At 35.8% G+C, this 19,809-nt stretch overlaps 1 protein-coding gene across 2 annotated transcripts; it reads right to left on the bottom strand.

The window, feature by feature from the left end:
• Positions 1–747: 747 nt before the first annotated feature.
• Positions 748–3,316, bottom strand: LOC104100960 (ethylene-responsive transcription factor ABR1-like). 2 transcript variants are annotated; one of them, XM_018772347.3, is made up of 2 exons: positions 2,279–3,316; positions 748–1,916 (listed from the first exon to the last, which is right to left on the bottom strand). In XM_018772347.3, the coding sequence occupies exons 1-2, from the start codon at positions 2,808–2,810 to the stop codon at positions 1,099–1,101; spliced, it is 1,350 nt and encodes a 449-aa protein (XP_018627863.1). In that variant the 5' UTR covers positions 2,811–3,316; the 3' UTR covers positions 748–1,098. The 2 variants fall into 2 exon arrangements, with proteins under 2 accessions (XP_018627863.1, XP_009606637.1); XM_009608342.4 differs by having other exon boundaries at positions 748–1,919; positions 2,279–3,309.
• Between the last annotated feature and the right edge of the window lie 16,493 nt (positions 3,317–19,809).

The raw sequence follows: 19,809 nt of genomic DNA, 5'->3' as shown, positions 1-19,809 counted from the left end.
ACCTTTGAATACCGTCACTGAGTTCTTAGCCAATGACTACGTGACAAGATGTCATGTGAAGAACTAGCAATTTACGCAGGCGTAATAAGCTTATCATGTGATTAGATCATCCAATTGCAAAACCCACAAAGATACAAAAAGAATGATACAAGTAATAGGGATTGAGATGAGAATGGTGACACAAGAATCTTATTCTTTTACGCTTTGTTAATTAACGAGGTATATTAAACATCAAGGGATAGCCACAACCCAAGCGATGTTTACGTTGTCAGAGTCCTATCAAATCAAATCCAGTACCTAACACTTTCGACACTCTTCCTCCACCAAAATATGGATAAACTCTTAAAATTATTTTTGGATTAAGACTAACATACTAGCTACTCTATTAATTTAACCTAACCTAAAATTTGTCGACAAAAAAAGGTATTCTAGTGGTGAGCACCTCCTATCTATAATCTATGACGTAAATTCGAATCACCAAAAGAATAATACTTTCAACACACGAGAATCCCGAAATTATTATTTAAGAAAAACCTGTACTTTGACAATAGAAAGAAAATCAACCATTTTGGATCTTTGGCATGACAACTAAATGGATTCACTAAAAGATGAAGGCATTGGTCCAAATAAAGGAATAAAAAGAAATTACAATCACATATAAGGCAAAGATCATCAACACAATTAGAATTGTACAGTGATTTGAATGTGATGGTAACGTGCAAAACAGAAAGAAGAAAACAAACAAACTTGACAACAACATTCAAATTTCTGCACTCAACACTCAACAGATGGTTTCTGCAAGTTTCTTTGGTAAATCATCAAAAATGACAACAACATTCAAATTTGTGGGGGTATATGAAACCTAGATATGCTTCTTTCTTGTACTATTCTTCTTGTACTGTACTTAGTATAAATAAGGACAACAATAAAATTGCCAGTATTAGTCCTTGCCTATTTCCTATCTCCCCTACCTGCTAACTACAAAACACAAGAAAATCAAAAACTAAAATCCAAACAAAAGAAAAAACAAAAAAAATTGGATACCAATTAATTTTTTTAAAACACAAGAAAAAACTAAAATCCAAAGAAGTATGAAAATTAACTAGAAGAAGGTGGGTAGTGGGTTGAACTAGTCCAAAATGGTGCAGGAAAACTGGAGCTGCTGCTACTAGTTTGATTTTGATGAGTACTTTGTGGGGGCTGAAAGAAACGTGATTGTTGAGCAGAGTAAAACAGGGGATATGCAGGGGAAGAAGCTGCAGAGGAAGTAGCTAATGAGGAAGATGAAGAATAAGAAGGGAATGTGTGTGATTGCAAAAGACCCATTGATGAAGAAGCAAACAACATTTGCTCTAACAAGGCTGAAGGCTGTTGTTGTAAATGAAACTCTCCTGGATTTTGAAGTAACTGTGAGTATTCCCAATAATCTCTAACCATTTCTGAACTCTGAAAAGGCTGCTGCTGCTGCTGAGGTTGATAAGTTTGGAAAAATGGTGATGGAGTTGTTGCTGCAGCCATTAATGGGAATTGTGAAGCTGCGGAGGAGCTGGAAATGGCTGATCTTGTTGTGGCTTGAGGTTGTTGCTGTTGTTGTTGTGGTAATATGCGGACATTTTCGGGGAAATTGAGTTTAGCTCTGTTTCCTCTGAATCTAAGGGCAGCTTCATCATAAGCTCTAGCAGCAGCTTCAGCTGTATCAAATGTGCCTAACCAAACTCTAGCTGCTTTGTGTGGATCTCTTATTTCTGCTGCCCATTTTCCCCATGGCCTTTGTCTTACTCCTCTGTATCTCCTCCTCCTTTCCCCTGTTTCTTCAGCTCCTCCTCCTTCCGCTGGTTCTGGTGGTGTTTGCGCCGCCGTGGTGGTTGTGGTGGTAGTGCTGGTGGTGGTTGGTGGTGCTACCATGCTTGAAGCTTCTTCTGGGAGAAATAATTATCATATGATAAGAATTAAAATTGAGTAGTACAGCACGAAAAAAAAAATGAATAAGAATTGTTTTTAAATAAAACATTGAATATGAAACTCAAAACAATAATTAATGTAACATTTAAGTGATCCACTGTTCACAACTTCCAAGAATATGCAATATTACAAATGAACTAGATTAAGAAAATCAGAGGAAAAAAGCAAACAGAAGTAGTTTTTGAAAAAAAAACAGAAAACAACAAACTGAAGTGAGAAAAGAAGAACATAAATTGAATTGAGCTCTTCATATCTTGAAATGAAGCAAAAAAGAAGAAGAAAAAAAAAAGTTAAATTAGTGGGAAGTAATACAAACCAGTTTTAACAGAGGAAGATGATTCTCCACCTCTAAATTCACCAAAAGCTCCATAAACCCTTTGAACTTGCTCTGCAGCAACACTTTCTTCTTGATCACGTCTTCTCTTCTGTCCAGCCCATGACCCTGAACTTGAAGACGACGGCGAACTCGCCGAATAAATACTCGAACCACCAGCAAACGACGTCGTAACAGCGCCGGCACTAATATCCGGCCTGTAAGTCCACTCTCCCTCTCTCCGTCCTGATACCACATGCGTTAACGCCGTTACCATTGCCGACATCTCCCTTGTCTGACTATACCCTGAAAACATAGGAGTTGCAGATGAAGACATCAAATACTCTGTTTCTTGTTGTATTTGTTGCCGCAACATTTCTTCAAATGATTGTGATTGTGATTGTAATTGTTCATATAGCTGCGGAATTCCTCCTTCTGTGGTAGTAGTTGTACTTTCTGAATCACCTCCCGTTGATGGAATTCTGTCATGCTCGCCGGATTCTCCTGGATTCGCCACCTTTATTAACAAACACATGTACTGATTTCTACCCAATTTTCAAACTAGCCAAGAATTCTGAAAAAACTAAAAAATTCCCCAGTTGATTTTCTATGAAATATCAACACCCTTTTGGCCACCTTTTCTTTGAAACTAGACTTTTTCTAGTGAATCCAAAATCACCGACTTTGAGCTATATATGGGGAAGCCGAACTCCAATTTCGTCGAACACACTTTTTCAAAGCTCAGAAAATCTTTCTGAATTGATGGTTAATTCCTTGTTGATGTATGACTCAAATCATCAGCAGCTATTTCTGAAGATTTTGAGCACATATTGTATATGTACAATTTTTTTTCCCTAGACAAAATTCTCCGACAAATATTTCACTTTCAAACTGACAAGGCAGAAACGAGGGCTATTTATATAAGCAGGAGGAAAAATTAAACTTGATGACACGGCCGTCAATGCAACAGTTGGTATCTAATCTTGGAGCTACTTTCTCCTTATAGATGTACACGAAATTTAATGCTGATCACTCGATTCACTCCCCACTTTGTCTTTTCTTTTTTCAGCGAGAACATGCATAAAATACTTTTTTTTTTTTTTTTTAAATATATTTAAAATAATAAGGAAATTTTGAAAATAAAAAATAAAAAGGTTTTGATACTACTTGCCGTTGCCCAAAAAGAAAAACATGTTATGTTCACACAGTTTGATTGATAATGGTGAAGTTATATGCATCTCGTTCGTCCTTTGTAGGTCCTAAACAATTGTCGGTTTGGAGTTCATCTTTTACTTGAGTTCTTATCTTTTCATTTTTATTTCAATTTCTTGGTGCCTCTTAGCCAACCAACTTAGGTTCATTGAATTTGTTTTATAACTCTTTGAAATTAATATACAACGGAGTAGTATTTTTTAGGGAATCTTATATAAACACATAAGTCCCAAATTATCCATTTTTAGGTATTAATCATAAATTTATCAAAAATAGGCAAGCACATATAAAAATTAAAAACCCAAATAAATAAGGTTCTTTCTCTTTAAGAATCACGCGCAAGATCTTCTTCCATATTTCTAAGCGTAATCAGCAATATTAGATGCAAGACGGAAAGGAAATTTCATGGATGAGGTAGCAAATAAGGTGATATATATATATATATATATATATATATATATATATATATATATATATAAGTAAAAAAGGTTTTTTTTCAATGAGTATGGTTGAAATTCACTGAAAACATATAAATGAGTCAATATACAAAATTTTGAGGAAGCTTGGAGGTGATTTGGTATCAAAATTCATAGTTAAAATCAAGTTCAAAAAATTCTTCTGCGACACATGTATCAAACATGTATCACGCATGTATCTCACACACATGTATACATTGATATACATATGATACACGTTTGATACAAATATGATACATTTATGATACACATCATTTTTTTTCATGTTCATCTTCTATTTCGAATTTTCAATTCAAACCACCTCAAAACTCCACCAAATCATCCCAAAACTGAGATTCAAGCTCCTTAAAATGCACCCAATCTATTCTAATAACACTCACTAAGAAAAGCAAAAAATTAACCTTTTTTGGCTACAAATAGCTAATTGGCTGATAATGGTAATATTTAACTAATATTAGTAATATTTTATGAATTAGCCAATTTTGTAATAAACTACTTATAAATGGGCATAGCTGGCAGTTCTCTATTTTTTTAATTTACGCACAGACAAAATTTGATAAGGAAAAATAGAAAATTCACCGACATTTAGGGGATTTTGGACTTGCTTCGATTAATTTTTCGTTGGTAATTAGCATAAATAATTGGCTTTGGCCTTTAGCTTTGTGTCCAATTTGGTTCTTGAAAAATGGGTCATTATTATTTATTGAAATTTTTATATATCTATACACTATTGAAAATTTTATTATCCCTCTAATCAAGTTTCAATTTAATTACATCCTATATACAAATATACCAATTATATACACTTTAGGAATTAAATGAGTATCCCTTTATATTAGAAATCAATTATTTCTCATCATTATTCTCTCTCTCTCTCTCTCTCTCTCTCTCTCTCTCTCTCTCTCTCTCTCTCTCTCTCTCTCTCTCTCTCTCTCTCTCAATCCTTAATTTCAGTAATATAGAGCAAAGGAAAAGAGAGCAGCAATTCCACCATTGACAGCCATTATAAAGCTTTGAAGCTTTGAATTCGAATTTGGGTTTTCAAAAAATATTATTTGTTTGAATTGGGTATTGTTGCAAATAATTGGGAATTCTCTCTACGCCTCTCTCTATCTCTCAATCCCTAATTCTAGTAATGTAAAGCAAAGGAAAAGAGAGCAGCAATTCCACCATTGATAGCCATTAAAAAGCTTTGAAGATTTGAATTCGAATTTAGGTTTTCAAAAACCATTATTTGTTTGGATTGGGTGTTGTTGCAAACTATTGGGCATATTGTTTGGAGTTTATATCTCAATTTTGAGGGTGTTTTGGTGAATATTGGACTTGATTTTGGCTGAATTTCAAATTGAAATTCGAAGAAGAAGACATGACATACATTATACTTACTAAATTGTAGTAAAGTTATAGTAAAACTGTAGAAAAATTGTATTTTGTGGTTTTTATATATATATATATATATATATATATATATATATATATATATATATATAAATATTGTATGATAGTTGAACAATATTATTTAAAAATTATCTTTAAGTTGTATGATATTGTAGTTGTATATAACTGAGTAGAAATAATGTATGAAAGTTGTAGATAAGTTGTATAATATATAATTAATTGTATGAAATTTAATTTTACTATGTATAAATCAGATACAAAATATACAAAAGACATATTGTATAAAATTTGTATAAAAATTGTAGTTAAGTGGTATGATATTGTAGTTGTATATAACTGAGTAGAAATAATGTATGAAAGTTGTAGATAAGTTATATAATATATAATTAGTTGTATGAAATTTATTTTTATTATGTATAAATCAGATACAAAATATACAAAAGACATATTGTATAAAATTTGTATAAAAATTATATTTAAGTTGTATGATATTGTAGTTATATTTAATTGGGTATAAATAATATATAAAAGTTGTAGATAAGTTATAGTGTCACAGGCAATTCAAAGCACCACCCATGACTTTCTGGTACAACTTGAATCACTTCCATTTGGAGAGATTTTACTGGCTAATGTGCATATTCGGTGCATTGAATTTCATACACTATCTGTATTGGGCTACAAAGTACAAGTACATATCAGTAAGTTCTAGTAAGTAAAATGTGTAACTAAATTCAATGATTAATACATGTATTGCATCTGATTTGTTGATTTTAGAGTAGATCTAAGCTTTAGCTACACTTTTTGGTTGACTTTTCAATTATCGCGATTTTCTGGTCAAGTGTTAGAAATTACTATTGAAAACCTAAATTACGCCGTTTAGTTGGTTTTGTTGTTCTGGTATAAACTGAAGAAAGAAAATGCTTAGGAACAGATCGTTTAATTGTTGAAGACGTTGAAAGACTAAAGTCTAAGTATCGTAGGATCAATGATTGTTCAATTTCGCTAATATGCTCATAGAGAACATCGAAAATATTTAGGGAGGAAGAGCCACTTTTTATTTATAGAGTTGTTAGTAATGGAGCTAGCTTTGTCAGTGATAATTTTTTGTCACATCTGGCAATTTCTATCACACTTAAACTTTGTTCGTAGAGAAGAGGGGAGAGAGGAGAGAAAAAAAAAAAACGATATAACTAAATTCCTTGATTGAAGGTACAAATAATGGATTGGAAGCCTTTTAAGGTGAATTGTATATATTTTGTAACTAAAATGTATTTAGGTCGGGTAAATACTAAAACATGAATATTTTTCATAATAAGGTTTCAAATAGTATATAGGAATGAAAAAATTCCTTATTTATCCATATAGTTTTACAAATATAATTAAAAAATATATACATCGTTTTGTTGGCAAGAGCAAAGGATCATTATCTCCAGTCAAATCAAATACTGTAATTGAAGATAATAATAGTACGTACTTAGCATTTATAGGGAAGATATTCAGATGCTTGACTCTTCCATTTGGAGTTTGCATCTACACTTCAACAAACACTCCAGAAGTCATCGAAGCTTATAAGTATTTCATAATTTTCCACGTTTATATTTATCAGGAAAAAGACAAAACTAAATAAAAGGAGATCTACTTCATTTGTTGGAAGATATATTAATGATGCAGACGTTGATGAGAATATTTCTTCACGTTTATCCATCTTCGGATTTGTTCCTTGTTCTGGAATTAGTGACTTGAATCTCACACTAAATATTGACTAGAAAATCTATCATTTCAAGGATTAAAGGCGTCTTTTTGTTTTGGAATTTTATACGATTTTATGATAAGCTTGGCGTCACAACAAAAACTCACCTCTTTTTGGTACTATTTTTGGGAAAGATATGATTTTCCCTCCACCAAATGATAGCCTCTTAGGCTATTCAGTTTGAAGTCTAATTAAAATGTCTTCCCATGTAATTTTCTATTCATAATATAATTTATCAAATAAAGACTTCTATTATCAAAGCAATATTAAGTTTCTTCGTATTTCATAAGCATACTTCATCACTTGATACAATCAATACGTTTTAACATATAAATAGGACATAAATATTTGTATAATTATATTTACATATAATAAGATACCGCAGGGTAACGGATTAATAATAATCCTTATAATTTGGAACATAAATCTATATAAGCTCTTCCGTATTCATGTTTTTTCACATTCTTCCACATACATGCATTTGTAAACTGAGAAATGCATCGTTTTTTTTTTTTTTTTTAAAATAAAGGTCATCTTAATCTTAAATGTTTATCTTCCTAAATGAATTTGTACGATATAGTCTGCCTTTTATTGAAATTACATGGCACAGTCGTGCAGAATTTTTTTAAGAAAGACATTTTTCCATGCAATATGATGAAATATATACAAAAATTGCTGCAGATATTTAGAACACTGTACTATTATTAACTTCATCAAATTCCTAATTATCTTCTTCAATGTAATAACCCTATTTCTATTGCGCGATTACTAAAGTTGGTAGACTAATCTAATCCAGTTTTGGTGGGAAATAACTTACGACGACCACTTTTTTTTATAAGAAAAAAAAGGTTTTTGAATGAATGTCATGCATGGCATGAGATAATTATATATATTTCCACGAACATACCAGGAAACATCCTCATTGCAAAATTGCTCAAAGAAATATAATTTTTTATATTTGAAATTTTGTAATGTCGATGGGGTTGGGTCAACGCACGGCTCTTGCCAAATTTGATTTGTAAAACAATTGCAAATTGAATGAAACAAATATATATATTTGAACACGTCCACAAGACGAATCTGCTTCGTGTCACATTAGCTAACCTCGCTTGGAGTAACCAATTACTTTGATATTTAGCCTAACTTGGTTTCTACTTTTTAACCCAATTTAGTTAAACTTGAATCAGTCTTTATCTCTATTTTACTATATATGTGGTTATCGGTGCAATTTGTCCACATTAAGTGTAGATGAATGAGGGGTCGAATAGGAAATTGGATTAAATCCAAACGAGGACAAATCCATCCCTTGGATAAGGCGATAAGGACGATATTTTGGGGGAGTTAATGACCTAATCTTTTAAAGCAAAAGGAAAAAGGTAAAAGAGAGATTTAATGTCAACGTGGACTGTAGTCAACGATTGGCAAGCCACACGTGGGCTCATTAGGTAGTTCTAAAATGTGTTGTTAGGTAGGCCCAACTATAGCCCACTTCATCATACTAGTCTTCCTTAATTCCTCGAACCATTAGGAAGAAATTAGGAAGAAACGAATTTTTAAAGTACATTTAAAAGGAGTTTTTCTTAATAACTATCTCGTATTCGAAACTTTTGTATTCATGTTGCATAAGAATACTTTCACTTCTAAGGCTCAAATTTAAAATATATAATTAAACGTAACGAAATTTCATTCATTTCACCTTTCCTTATTATTTTAATTATATTATTTAGAAAGTCTTAAATTTTTCCAAATATGTGATGATTATTTATTAATCAATTAATTAGTACTTCAATCTCAATTATATGTTTACCATACGAGATCTCCAAATATTGTATACTTAAAGTGGATTAGGATGACTCCTGCGTAAAAATGACATGGACAAATTGAAAAATGACTCAAATTTAAAAAGTAAAATAATAAATAAACAAGAGATTTGGAAACTTAATTTTTTAAGTTAAGTATTTCACTTCATGAGCCCATTGGCACAATAAAGCATGTCAAACTTCCCTTTTATTCAAAATTATACAAAGACAGGAATATCAATGCAAAAGCCTTTGATGTTTTCTTTTCTCTTTTCCTGTTCCTTTTTCTTCTTTTTGGTAAAAGAACACAAGCCTGAACGGTGACCTTTTCTTCCAAGAGAAGTAAAGTGATTTCAATTTTTTTCAAAGTGGAAAATATCAGAATAAGGATTAATATTCATTATATTATTCCCACCCTAATCGACTTATCACTTTCTAAAGAAATTTTACCGTCCATCCGTAAATTTTATCTCGACAATAACAGTAAAGGTGGTTATCTTGTGACTTTAAAGAAAATTTCTATACATACAACAATCAGTCAGATGAGGTATATGGAGAACATTAGATTCACTCTTTTGGTATATATGCCGAGTTGCCTCGTTTGCAATTGATAGAATTTCTTCATATCAACTATATTTTTTATATCTCTATGACTTAATTAGTAAATACTTTTTCCAGAAATGCACTTGGGCATGAATGTTGTCTCTGGATTGGCAAGGCAACATAATGTTATTAGAGTGATTATTGATCGGTTGACTAAGTCAGCTCATATTCTGCCGATCAATATGACTCACTCTATTGGCAGGCTAGCCTTATATATATATATATATATATATATATATATATATATATATTGATGAGATAATGCGTTTATACGGGATACCATCAGCCGTAATATCAAATAGAGATTCACGGTTCACTTCAGCGTTATGGCAGAGCCTACACAAGATTTTGGGTAGTAGAGTGAGTCTTAGCAAAACCTTCCATCCTCAAACCAACGGCCGCAAGGGGAGCTCCCTCGATTCACAGATTGGAATTTGCACAAAACTTGAAGAAGAAAAGAAGATGAAGATGTTTTTAGTGTTGGATAATTCATGAAGAAGACTCAATTTTGTGGACAAAGCTGTTGGACAGATACAAATGAAGAAATTAATCTGTAGCTGTTACAAAATATTAACTACAGTCGTTACCAAATTTAAAGCATGGCAATAAATTGGACCTTTCAATTCAAACAGAATGTATATGGACATTTTTCTATTAAGCTAAAAAAATAAAGATTTGAATTAAGCGTCACGTATATCTTGCACGTAGGGGGAGGGGGTAGGGGGAAAATCGACATGTTTTGCCTTTAAGGCTACTCCCTTTTACTAGCTCTTTACATGTCCAATAAAGAGCAATTCAATATAAAGAGAAGAAAGAAACTTTCCACAACCGACAAGGGACATTTTGTCTTTCGCAAAAGTCAAATTAAAGTAGTAAAGAAGGAAAAAAGACCACAAAGAAATTTTTGACTTTATATTACCAAGTATAAATAATCCAACACCCTATATACAAGCCTATCTTATTTGGAGGGATGGCTCGTGAACAGACAAAAAAATTATTTTTAGTCCCAATTTCTGTGATGGTGTTTGACAATACAATCATTTTATTTCTTTTTTGTTAGAAGAGCAATGGTACCGTGTGCGTTAAAAAAGAATGAGCTCTTAGCGAGGTCGAAATTCTTCATCTAAGTGGTGCACCATTGAATTGTATTTATTAGTATTACCGAAAACAAAAAACAAAAAAAGATTTCGTATATTTAAGCCCGTTTGGCCATGAAATATTTCACTTTTTTTGAAATTGTTTCACCTTTTTTTGAAATTAGTGTTTGTGTCACGACCCAAAATCTATTAAAGGTCATGATGGCGTCGGACACCGCTGTTAGGCAAGCCAACAATAAATACTCATTTTGGTTCTCGTTTTAATATTTTGAAATCATATTTTTCTTCCATTAAATAGTAAAGGCAGAATAGCCCAGTAGACCATTGTACTTGTTTCGCTTTGTCATCCCGGTCCCTGCACTCCATAGAGTTTCATCTAAACACTTATAGTTGCTAAAACTCACTATCTTACACCCCTCTGACGGTTGACCTAGCTTATGTGGCATAGGTAAAGCTGAGGTGGATAAAATATTTGGTACATACGCGCAAAAAGAGCGTGATTACAAGGATTCCATAGAAAATGACTAAAATAAGAGAAAAAAAGAAAGAAAAAAAAGAAAAAGACAAAAAAAACGAAGAACCCATTGTTCTCTGTTGCTGCCATAACTTTTCTTTTCAGCATAATTAAAGGGCAATAGAAGAAGAATCAACAAACAAAATCAGCTAAGAACCCATGGTTCGCAATAACAACTTCATCCAACAACATCAAGAAGAATAAGAATTTCATCGGAGCCTGTCGAAAAATCATCGCTGGCTAGTGTTGAAACTTCCGAATCATCAATGGCAAAGAACACACTGAAAATTTTTGCCATCACCGGTGACAGAGACCACTGATGACCACCACAATTATTTCTTCTGCATCACCCTTCTAAGTAGAAAATAAAAAAATACAAAAAAAATCCCGAGTAGTTCAAGTCAAATCAGGTGAAGCTCTGAAATAGAAACAAAATTTGATAGTCAAAGCAAAAAAGTAAAAATGGAACCAAGAGACGAAGCACTAGAAATGGTGGACTCAAAGGATTTGCAGCAGCAAAGCAAAGCCCTTGATAAGCTCACTGACCATGTCGAAGATCGTCAGCTCGATTCCTCCCGTGTTCAAATGGCTATGGCTTCAATTTATCATCCAAAGAAGCTGATCTTCAAGAAAGATATGGGGTGCCCGAATCTAATTTGTAATGGCGTGTGGGTGCCTAAATCAATTGCTTGGTTTGTGAAAATTATTAGATTTTGAAGTTATTGTAACTTCAATTGCTTCCTCTCCCACTTTCAATCCCTCAAAAATTTGTGGTGAATATTCACAAATCCTTCCTTTTATTCTTTGTTTACAATGAGGTAGAGGTAAGAAAAAAACAAGCTTTTGATGTTTGCTAGTATCTTTGTTGTGGTTCGATGGTGAGGTTTAAACGGGGAAGGTGACTGAATATTAAAATGATGTTGGAGGGTGAAAAAGGTGAAAATGGTGTCCATTTTTCTTTTAAAAAAATAAAAAAAATGATGTGGCATATTTTATCTGATGTGGCATATTTTATCAGCGTGATTGAGCAACATACAGGTCAGAGGGGTGTAAGATAGTGTGTTTTAGCAACTATAAGTGTCTAGATGAAACTCTATCGAGTATAGGGACCGGGATGACAAACCAGAACAAGTACAATGGTCTACGAGGTTATTCTGCCAATAGTAAAAGATGGAATTTACAGAGTAAATGATAATATTTTTAACAATTTCAATACAGAACAACTCATAATCGCCCAAAAACCCGGTGTCACAAGTGCATGAGTATCAACTAGGAATGTAAACTAAAATACAACATATGTCCGAAATACAAATTTGGACAGGAGAAATATAAATACTCTGAAGGAGACTCTGCCGGCTGCAGGTCGTAATGCGGAATGCAGCTCACGTAAGCCCCCACATGCATATACGCCTCTGTTCTCACAAGGACACTAGTCACATGTGTACCTGCACAAAAATATACAGCAAGTGTAGCATGAGTACGTAATCAACGTGTACCCAGTAAGTATCTAGCCTAACCCCGGAGAAGTAATGACGAGGGGTCGACATAGACACTCACTAGTGGTCTGATAACATCAGGTACAATAAAGAGATAAGTAAATATGAGGCAGAGTAAATAAATGAGGTAAACAAGTAATAAATCACGTGGTACAAATCCCCCTCATTCCGAGAAACTCAAGCCCTCCATTAAAAATTCTCTCCTTAACCGGAGCATATATATAGATATAGTGGATCTCATAAGATAGATCGTCATAACTCAAATCGAAAAAACTCACAGATATACTGGCTTCTTGCCAAATATTACACACGAATCCATGAGGATATGATAGAAGAAATGCCGAGGCGTACGACCTGATTCAACATAAAAGTTTAGGCTGTGCACTGCCGAGGATCGAACGGCATGAACCATAAATGCATCTATTAAACTGCCGAGGCGAATGGCCCGCTCCCATGAGAGAGTAGTACATAAATCCTATCGAGGCGATCGATACGATCCCATAAGAGTGAAATACATAACCCTGCCGAGGCGAATGACCCGATCCCATAAGAGTAAGAAGATTGACGGGTCCTTGACCCCACTCACGAATAAACGTGTGAGTTGTAATTTCTTTAAAAAAAAGCTTTCAATGAAGTATATATATCACGGAAACATGCCGTAAGAGGAGTAACATTATTCAGTGACTAATCATGAACTCGTGAAGTCTTTACAATAGCAAGTCTAGTTTCAAGTAGAAATGTAAAACAAAGGAATTTAATTGGCGAGAGAATGCTCAAATAGTGCAGCTACATCATGATGTGAACCTAAGCCTACCCGGACAATAATATGAATGTTGCTACGTACGAGCTCTCGTCACATCGCGCGTACGTAGCCCCTACAACAAGTAGCACACATTAACATACAACACCTAGGGGTATTTTTCCCCTTACAGAGTTAGACAGGAGACTTATCTCGCTCCAAAATTCCATAACCGGCTCCAAAGCCTCTCTAGCACCTCAAACCGATGCTCGTAGCTCCAAAACTAGTCAAATAAGATACAACCCAATCAAAATATACTCTTATACTCATAAGTAATCAGTATATAACAATTTCTAATTCCGCTCGAAAAATCGATAAAGCAACCCTCGAGCCTACGTGCCCGGATTCCGAAAATTTTCGAAGACAAACACTACCCATAGCACTACGAACTCAAATATATAATGTATTCTCAATTTCATGCCCAAATTCGTGATCAAAATTCAAGAATACCAATTTTTAGGTTTTTCTTCAAAATCTCAAATTTCTACAAATTTTCATGCTTGAATCCATGTATAAATATTGTATTTTAACTCACAATACGCGGAAATCACTTACCTTGACATAGATAATGAAAATCCCTTCTTGAAGCTCTCCAAAATCGCCCCAACCAAGTGAAAAATAAGAAAAGAAGAGCCAAATCCCGCTCTTAAAATGATTCTGCCTAGCGATTTTTTCACACCTGCGACAAAATCCTCGTAGGTGCGCATTTCCCTTACCTGGACAAGCTCCGCATCTACGGACAAAAAGGACCGCTTCTGCAAGTCCATCCGCTCCTGCGACTACTTCTCTCGCACCTGCGGTCACGCAGGTGCGCCAAAACATCTGCACCTGCAGTGGCTGGGCTGCCCTCACTCTTTCGCTTCTGCGGCTCGTAGTTCGAACCTATGGCTGTCCAAGCGCTGGTGCAATTATGACAGCAACTGGGAGCTTCAGCTGTTGCTCCCAATTTCCAACTTGGTCCGAGCCTCGTCTGATTGCCACTCGGGGCCCCGAGGCCCCGCCCGAATATATCAACAAGTTTGGAATTATAAAATGGACTCGCTCGAACCCTTAAATCACGCCAAATAACATCGAAATCATGAATCACACCCCAATTCAATCTCAATGAACTTTAGTACTTCAAACTTCTACATTCGATGCCAAAACCTTTCAAATCATGTCCGATTGACCTCAAATTTCGCACACAAGTCATATTCGACATTACAGACCTACTCCAACTTCCGGAATCGGAATCCGACCCTGATATCATAAAGTCGACTCCCGGTCAAACTTTCCATAAACCTTCAAATTTCTAACTTTCGCTAAATGACCCTGAAATGACCTACGTACCTCCAAATCCACTTCCGGATGCGCTCCCAATACCAGAATCACCATACGGAGTTATTCCTAGACTCGAAATCCCTAACGGACATCGATAATATCGAAATACGCCTCAACCCATTTTTTATGAAATTCTTCCAAAATGCCAATTTCTACAATAGGCACAGAAACGCTGCCGGTCATCCAAAACCCGATCCGGACATACGCCCAAGTCCAAAATCATCATACGAACCTGTTGGAACCTTCAAATCCCCATTTCGAGGTCGTTTACTCAAAAACCACACTTTAGTCAATTCCTCCAACTTAAGGCTTCCGAAATTAGAATTGTCTTTCCAAATCAACTCCGATCTTCCCAAAATTAAATTCCGACCATGCGTAAAAGTCATAATACCTGAAGTGAAGCAACTCAAGGCCTCAAACTGCCGAATGACGCGCTAAATCTCAAAACGACCTGTCGGGTCGTTACAGTTTGGCCATAAAATTTCCGATTTTCATTTGAAAATGAATTTTGGAATTTTTCAAACATTTGAAAAATTTCAAAAAGCTATTTTTTAAATTTTTCACTTAGATCACTTACAAAAATTCAAAACAACCCAAAAGTATATTCATGTCCAAACACAACTTTAATTAATGCCATTTTCACTTGAAATTTTTTTTTTTTTTTTTGAATTTTATAATTTTTACGTCCAAACGCCCACTAAGTTCTTCAATGTCAAGTCGATCGTGCTCACTTCTGACGAAAAGCTTATTTACTTTACTTGCACTATATTATTACAACTACCAATATTTCCTGTGTTTTTCTTCAATATCACCTACTACTGTTCCAACAAAGAGACTAGTGATCAGAGGCGGATCCAGGATTTAGAGATTTCGGGTGCCAAGCTAGTCGATTTGATCAACTCGGGCGTCGGTTCGGGTTATTCATCTTTTTAATTTATATAGACAAATCGATCAAACAAAAAAAATATAATAACTATAACTAATTGACGCAACCATAAAACTTCCAACAATAATATTAATATTATAAATATACATCATCTATTTATAATTGTCCTCGACGAGTTTTCATATTTTGAAAACGATCCATTATGACATCATTACTTACATTTGTGATTACATCACACTCTATGTAACAAACTAAATAGTCATTTAAATATTGGTCACCCATGCTATTCCTGTCACGACCCCAAAATTCGCATGTCGTGAAAGTGCCTAACTCATTACTAGGCAAACATACAACCTCAATAAACCACAATTTCTTTTAAGATTGAAAACATATTATCTAAATTTAATAGAAAAACCCACACATACTGATATAAATACACTCCCAAAACTCGATGTCACTGAGTACATGAGTATCTAAATGATAACAAAGTCCGACTAATAAAAACACTATCTGAAAATATAGAACAATACAAAAACTGAAAGGAAAGAGAGTCAAGATCTGCGGACGTCAAACAACTACCTCGATAGTCTCCAACAGATAAAGCTCCGAAAAACTAGCAACCGCCGTGTCCAAAAGTCCCTGGATCTGCACACGAGGTGCAGAGTGTAGTATGAGTACAACAAACTTAACAAGTAACAATACTAAATAAAGAACTGAAAGTAGTGACGAGCTTCACAGTTAAGTCCAATTACAGTAATTTCCAATATAAGAAGGTAGGCATGCTTTCAAGCTCAACATTAAGACCACAATAATTTCATATCAAGTTCAAATGAAACAGAAAATAATATCTCTCAGAAATTTCCAAAAAAATAGTGATATGTGACAGCTGAAGTGCAAAAATAATGAAATAAATGCATCCTTTCAAAGCCCTCTCCAGCCTCTCGGGCTCTCATAAATCATGATAAGAAGCCCAAACAACAATGATATGATGCATAAATAATGAACAATAGAGACTTGATCCACCTCCTCTTCGCGAACGCGGCTTGATCCATGCGTTCGCGATGCCTTCTCTCTTCCCAGCTACGTGATCACGGTCCTCCCCACACGATTGCATAAAACAAACCTCAGCAGCCCCCAATTAACCCTACGCGATCGCAGATATCCCCACGCGATTGCAGACCTTTTCATGCGATCGCATTAAGCCTACGCTGTCCAGTTAAGCCTACGCGATCGCAGACCTCTTCATGCGATCGCGTAGAAGGAAACCACACCTATGCACCAGAAAAATTTCAGCAAAACACCAAGTCCAAAATTGATCCGTTAACCCTCCGAAACTCACCCGAGGCCCCCGGAACCTCAACCAAATACACCAACAAGTCCGAAAACATCATACAAACTTAGTCGAAATCTCAAACCACATCAAACAATGGTAAAAACACGAATCATACCCCAATTCAAGCCTAATGAAACTAAGAAATTCTAATTTCTACATTTGATGCCAAAATCAATCAAATCAAGTCCGATTGATCTTAAATTTTGCACACAATTCATAAATGACATTACGGACCTATTTCAATTTCCAGAATCGGATTCCGACCCCGATATCAAAAAGTAAACTCCCCGGTCAAACTTCCAAACTTAAATTTCTATTTTAGCCATTTCAAGCTTATTTTAACTACGGACTTCCAAATAAGTTTCCGGACATGATCCTAAATCCAAAATTACCATACAGAGCTATTGGAATCATTAAAACTCTATTCCGGGGTCGTTTACACATAAGTCAACATCCGGTCAACTATTTCAACTTAAGCTTTAAATCTTGGAACTAAGTGTTCCAATTCATTCCAAAACCTCACCGGACCCGAACCAATTACCCTGGCAAGTCACAAAATAACTGTAAAGCACAAATTGAGCAGTAAATAGGGGAACGGGGCTGTAATACTCAAAATGACCGGCCGTGTCGTTGCATTCTCCCCCTCTTAAAGAAACGTTCGTCCTCGAATGGGTTTAGAATTATACTTGGAGCCTCAAATAGGTGTGGGTATTTGCTCCGCATCTCCCGCTCAATCTCCCAGGTTGCTTCTCCGACTGGCTGGCCTCTCCACTGCACTTTCACTGAAGCTACTTGAGGCCACCGTCCTCGAATGGCCACCGACTCCACATCATAAGTCAAATTACCATCTAACTACATTGTGTTGAAATCTAAAACATGAGACGGATCCCCGACATACTTTCGGAGCATAGATACATGAAACACTGGATGAACACCCAATAAACTAGGCGGCAATGCAAGTTCATAAGCCACATATCCAACCTTCTTAAGTATTTCAAAAGGCCCAATATATCCAGGGCTCAACTTGCCCTTCTTCCCGAACCTCAACACACCCTTTGTGGGTGAAACCTTGAGCAGAACCTTCTCCCCAACCATGTAAGCAACATCACGGACCTTCATGTTGGCATAACTCTTCTGTCTAGACTGCGCCGTGCGAAGCTGCTCCTGAATCAATTTAACCTTCTCCAAAGCATCTTGAAACAAATCAGTTCCCAATAGTCTAGCCTCACCCGGCTCAAACCAACCCACCGAAGACCGACACTTTCTCCCATATAAAGCCTCATACGGAGCCATCTGAATGCTCAATTGGTAGCTGTTATTGTAAGAAAACTCTGCCAGTGGCAGAAATTGATTCCAAGAACCTCCAAAATCTATAACACAAGCACGTATCATATCTTCCAATATCTGAATAGTGCGCTCGGACTGTCCGTCCGTCTGAAGGTGAAATTCTGTACTCAATTGAACCTGTATACCCAAACCTTGCTGCACTACTCTCCAAAACTGTGATGTAAACTGCGTGCCCCGATCTGAAATGATAGACACTGGCATACCGTGTAGGCAAAAAATCTCATGGATTTAAATCTCAGCCAACCACTCCGCAGAATAAGTAGTACCGACTGGAATAAAATTTGCGGACTTGGTCAACTGATCTACAATCACCCAAACAACATCAAACTTCCTCAAAGTCCGTGGGAGTCCAACTACGAAGTCCATGGTAATACGCTCCCACTTCCACTCCGGAATTTCAAGTCTCTGAAGTAATCTGCCTCGTCTCTGATGCTCATACTTCACCTGTTGACAATTTAAACATCGAGCTACAAACCCAACTATATCTTTCTTCATTTTTCTCTACAAATATTGCTGCCTCAAGTCCTTAAAACATCTTAGCGGCACCCGGATAAATGGAATACCGAAAACTATGGGCTTCTTCAAGAATCAATTCACGCATCCCATTTACATTAGGCACACAAATCCGACCATGCATCCTCAATACCCCATTATCCCCAATAGTAACACCTCTGGCATCACCGTGCTGAACTTTGTCCTTAAGGACAAGCAAATGGGGATCATCATACTGGTGCTCTCTGATACAATCATATAAAAAAGACCGATAAACCACACAAGCTAGAACCCGATTGGGCTCCAAAACATCTAATATCACGAACTGGTTGGCCAAGTTCTGAACATCAACTGCAAGAGGCCTTTCACCAACAGGAATGAACGCAAGGCTACCCATACTCACCGCCTTTCTGCTCAGGGCATCGACCACCACATTGGCCTTTCCGGGGTGATACAGAATAGGAATATCATAGTCCTTCAGTAGCTCCAACCATATCCGTTATCTCAAATTTAGATCTTTTTGTTTTAACAAGTGATGGAGACTCCGATGATCTGTAAATACCTCACAAGACACACTGTAGAGATAATGCCTCCAAATCTTTAGTGCATGAACAATAGCTACCAATTCTATATCATGAACATGGTAGTTCTTTTCATGTGGCTTCAACTGACGTGAAGCATAAGCAATCACTCTAACCTCCTGCATTAAGACACACCCAATACCAATCCATGAAGTATCACAATACACTGTATAAGAGCCTGAAGCTGAAGGAAAAACTAGAACTGGAGTTGTGGTCAAGGCAGTCTTGAGCTTCTGAAAGCTCTCTTCACACTCATCCGACCACCTGAATGGAGCACCTTTCTGGGTCAATTTATTCAAAGGCGACGCAATAGACGAGAAAACCTCCACGAAGCCACGATAATTACCGGCCAAGCCAAGAAAACTCCAAATATCAGTAGCTGAAGATGGCCTGGGCCAACTCTAAACTGCCTCTATCGTCTTCGGATCCAC

The sequence above is a fragment of the Nicotiana tomentosiformis genome, chromosome 4 (assembly GCF_000390325.3).
Source record: "Nicotiana tomentosiformis chromosome 4, ASM39032v3, whole genome shotgun sequence".
Lineage (NCBI taxonomy): Eukaryota > Viridiplantae > Streptophyta > Magnoliopsida > Solanales > Solanaceae > Nicotiana > Nicotiana tomentosiformis.
Note: the sequence above shows the minus strand (reverse complement) of the source record. Positions and strands in the feature narration are given on the sequence as shown.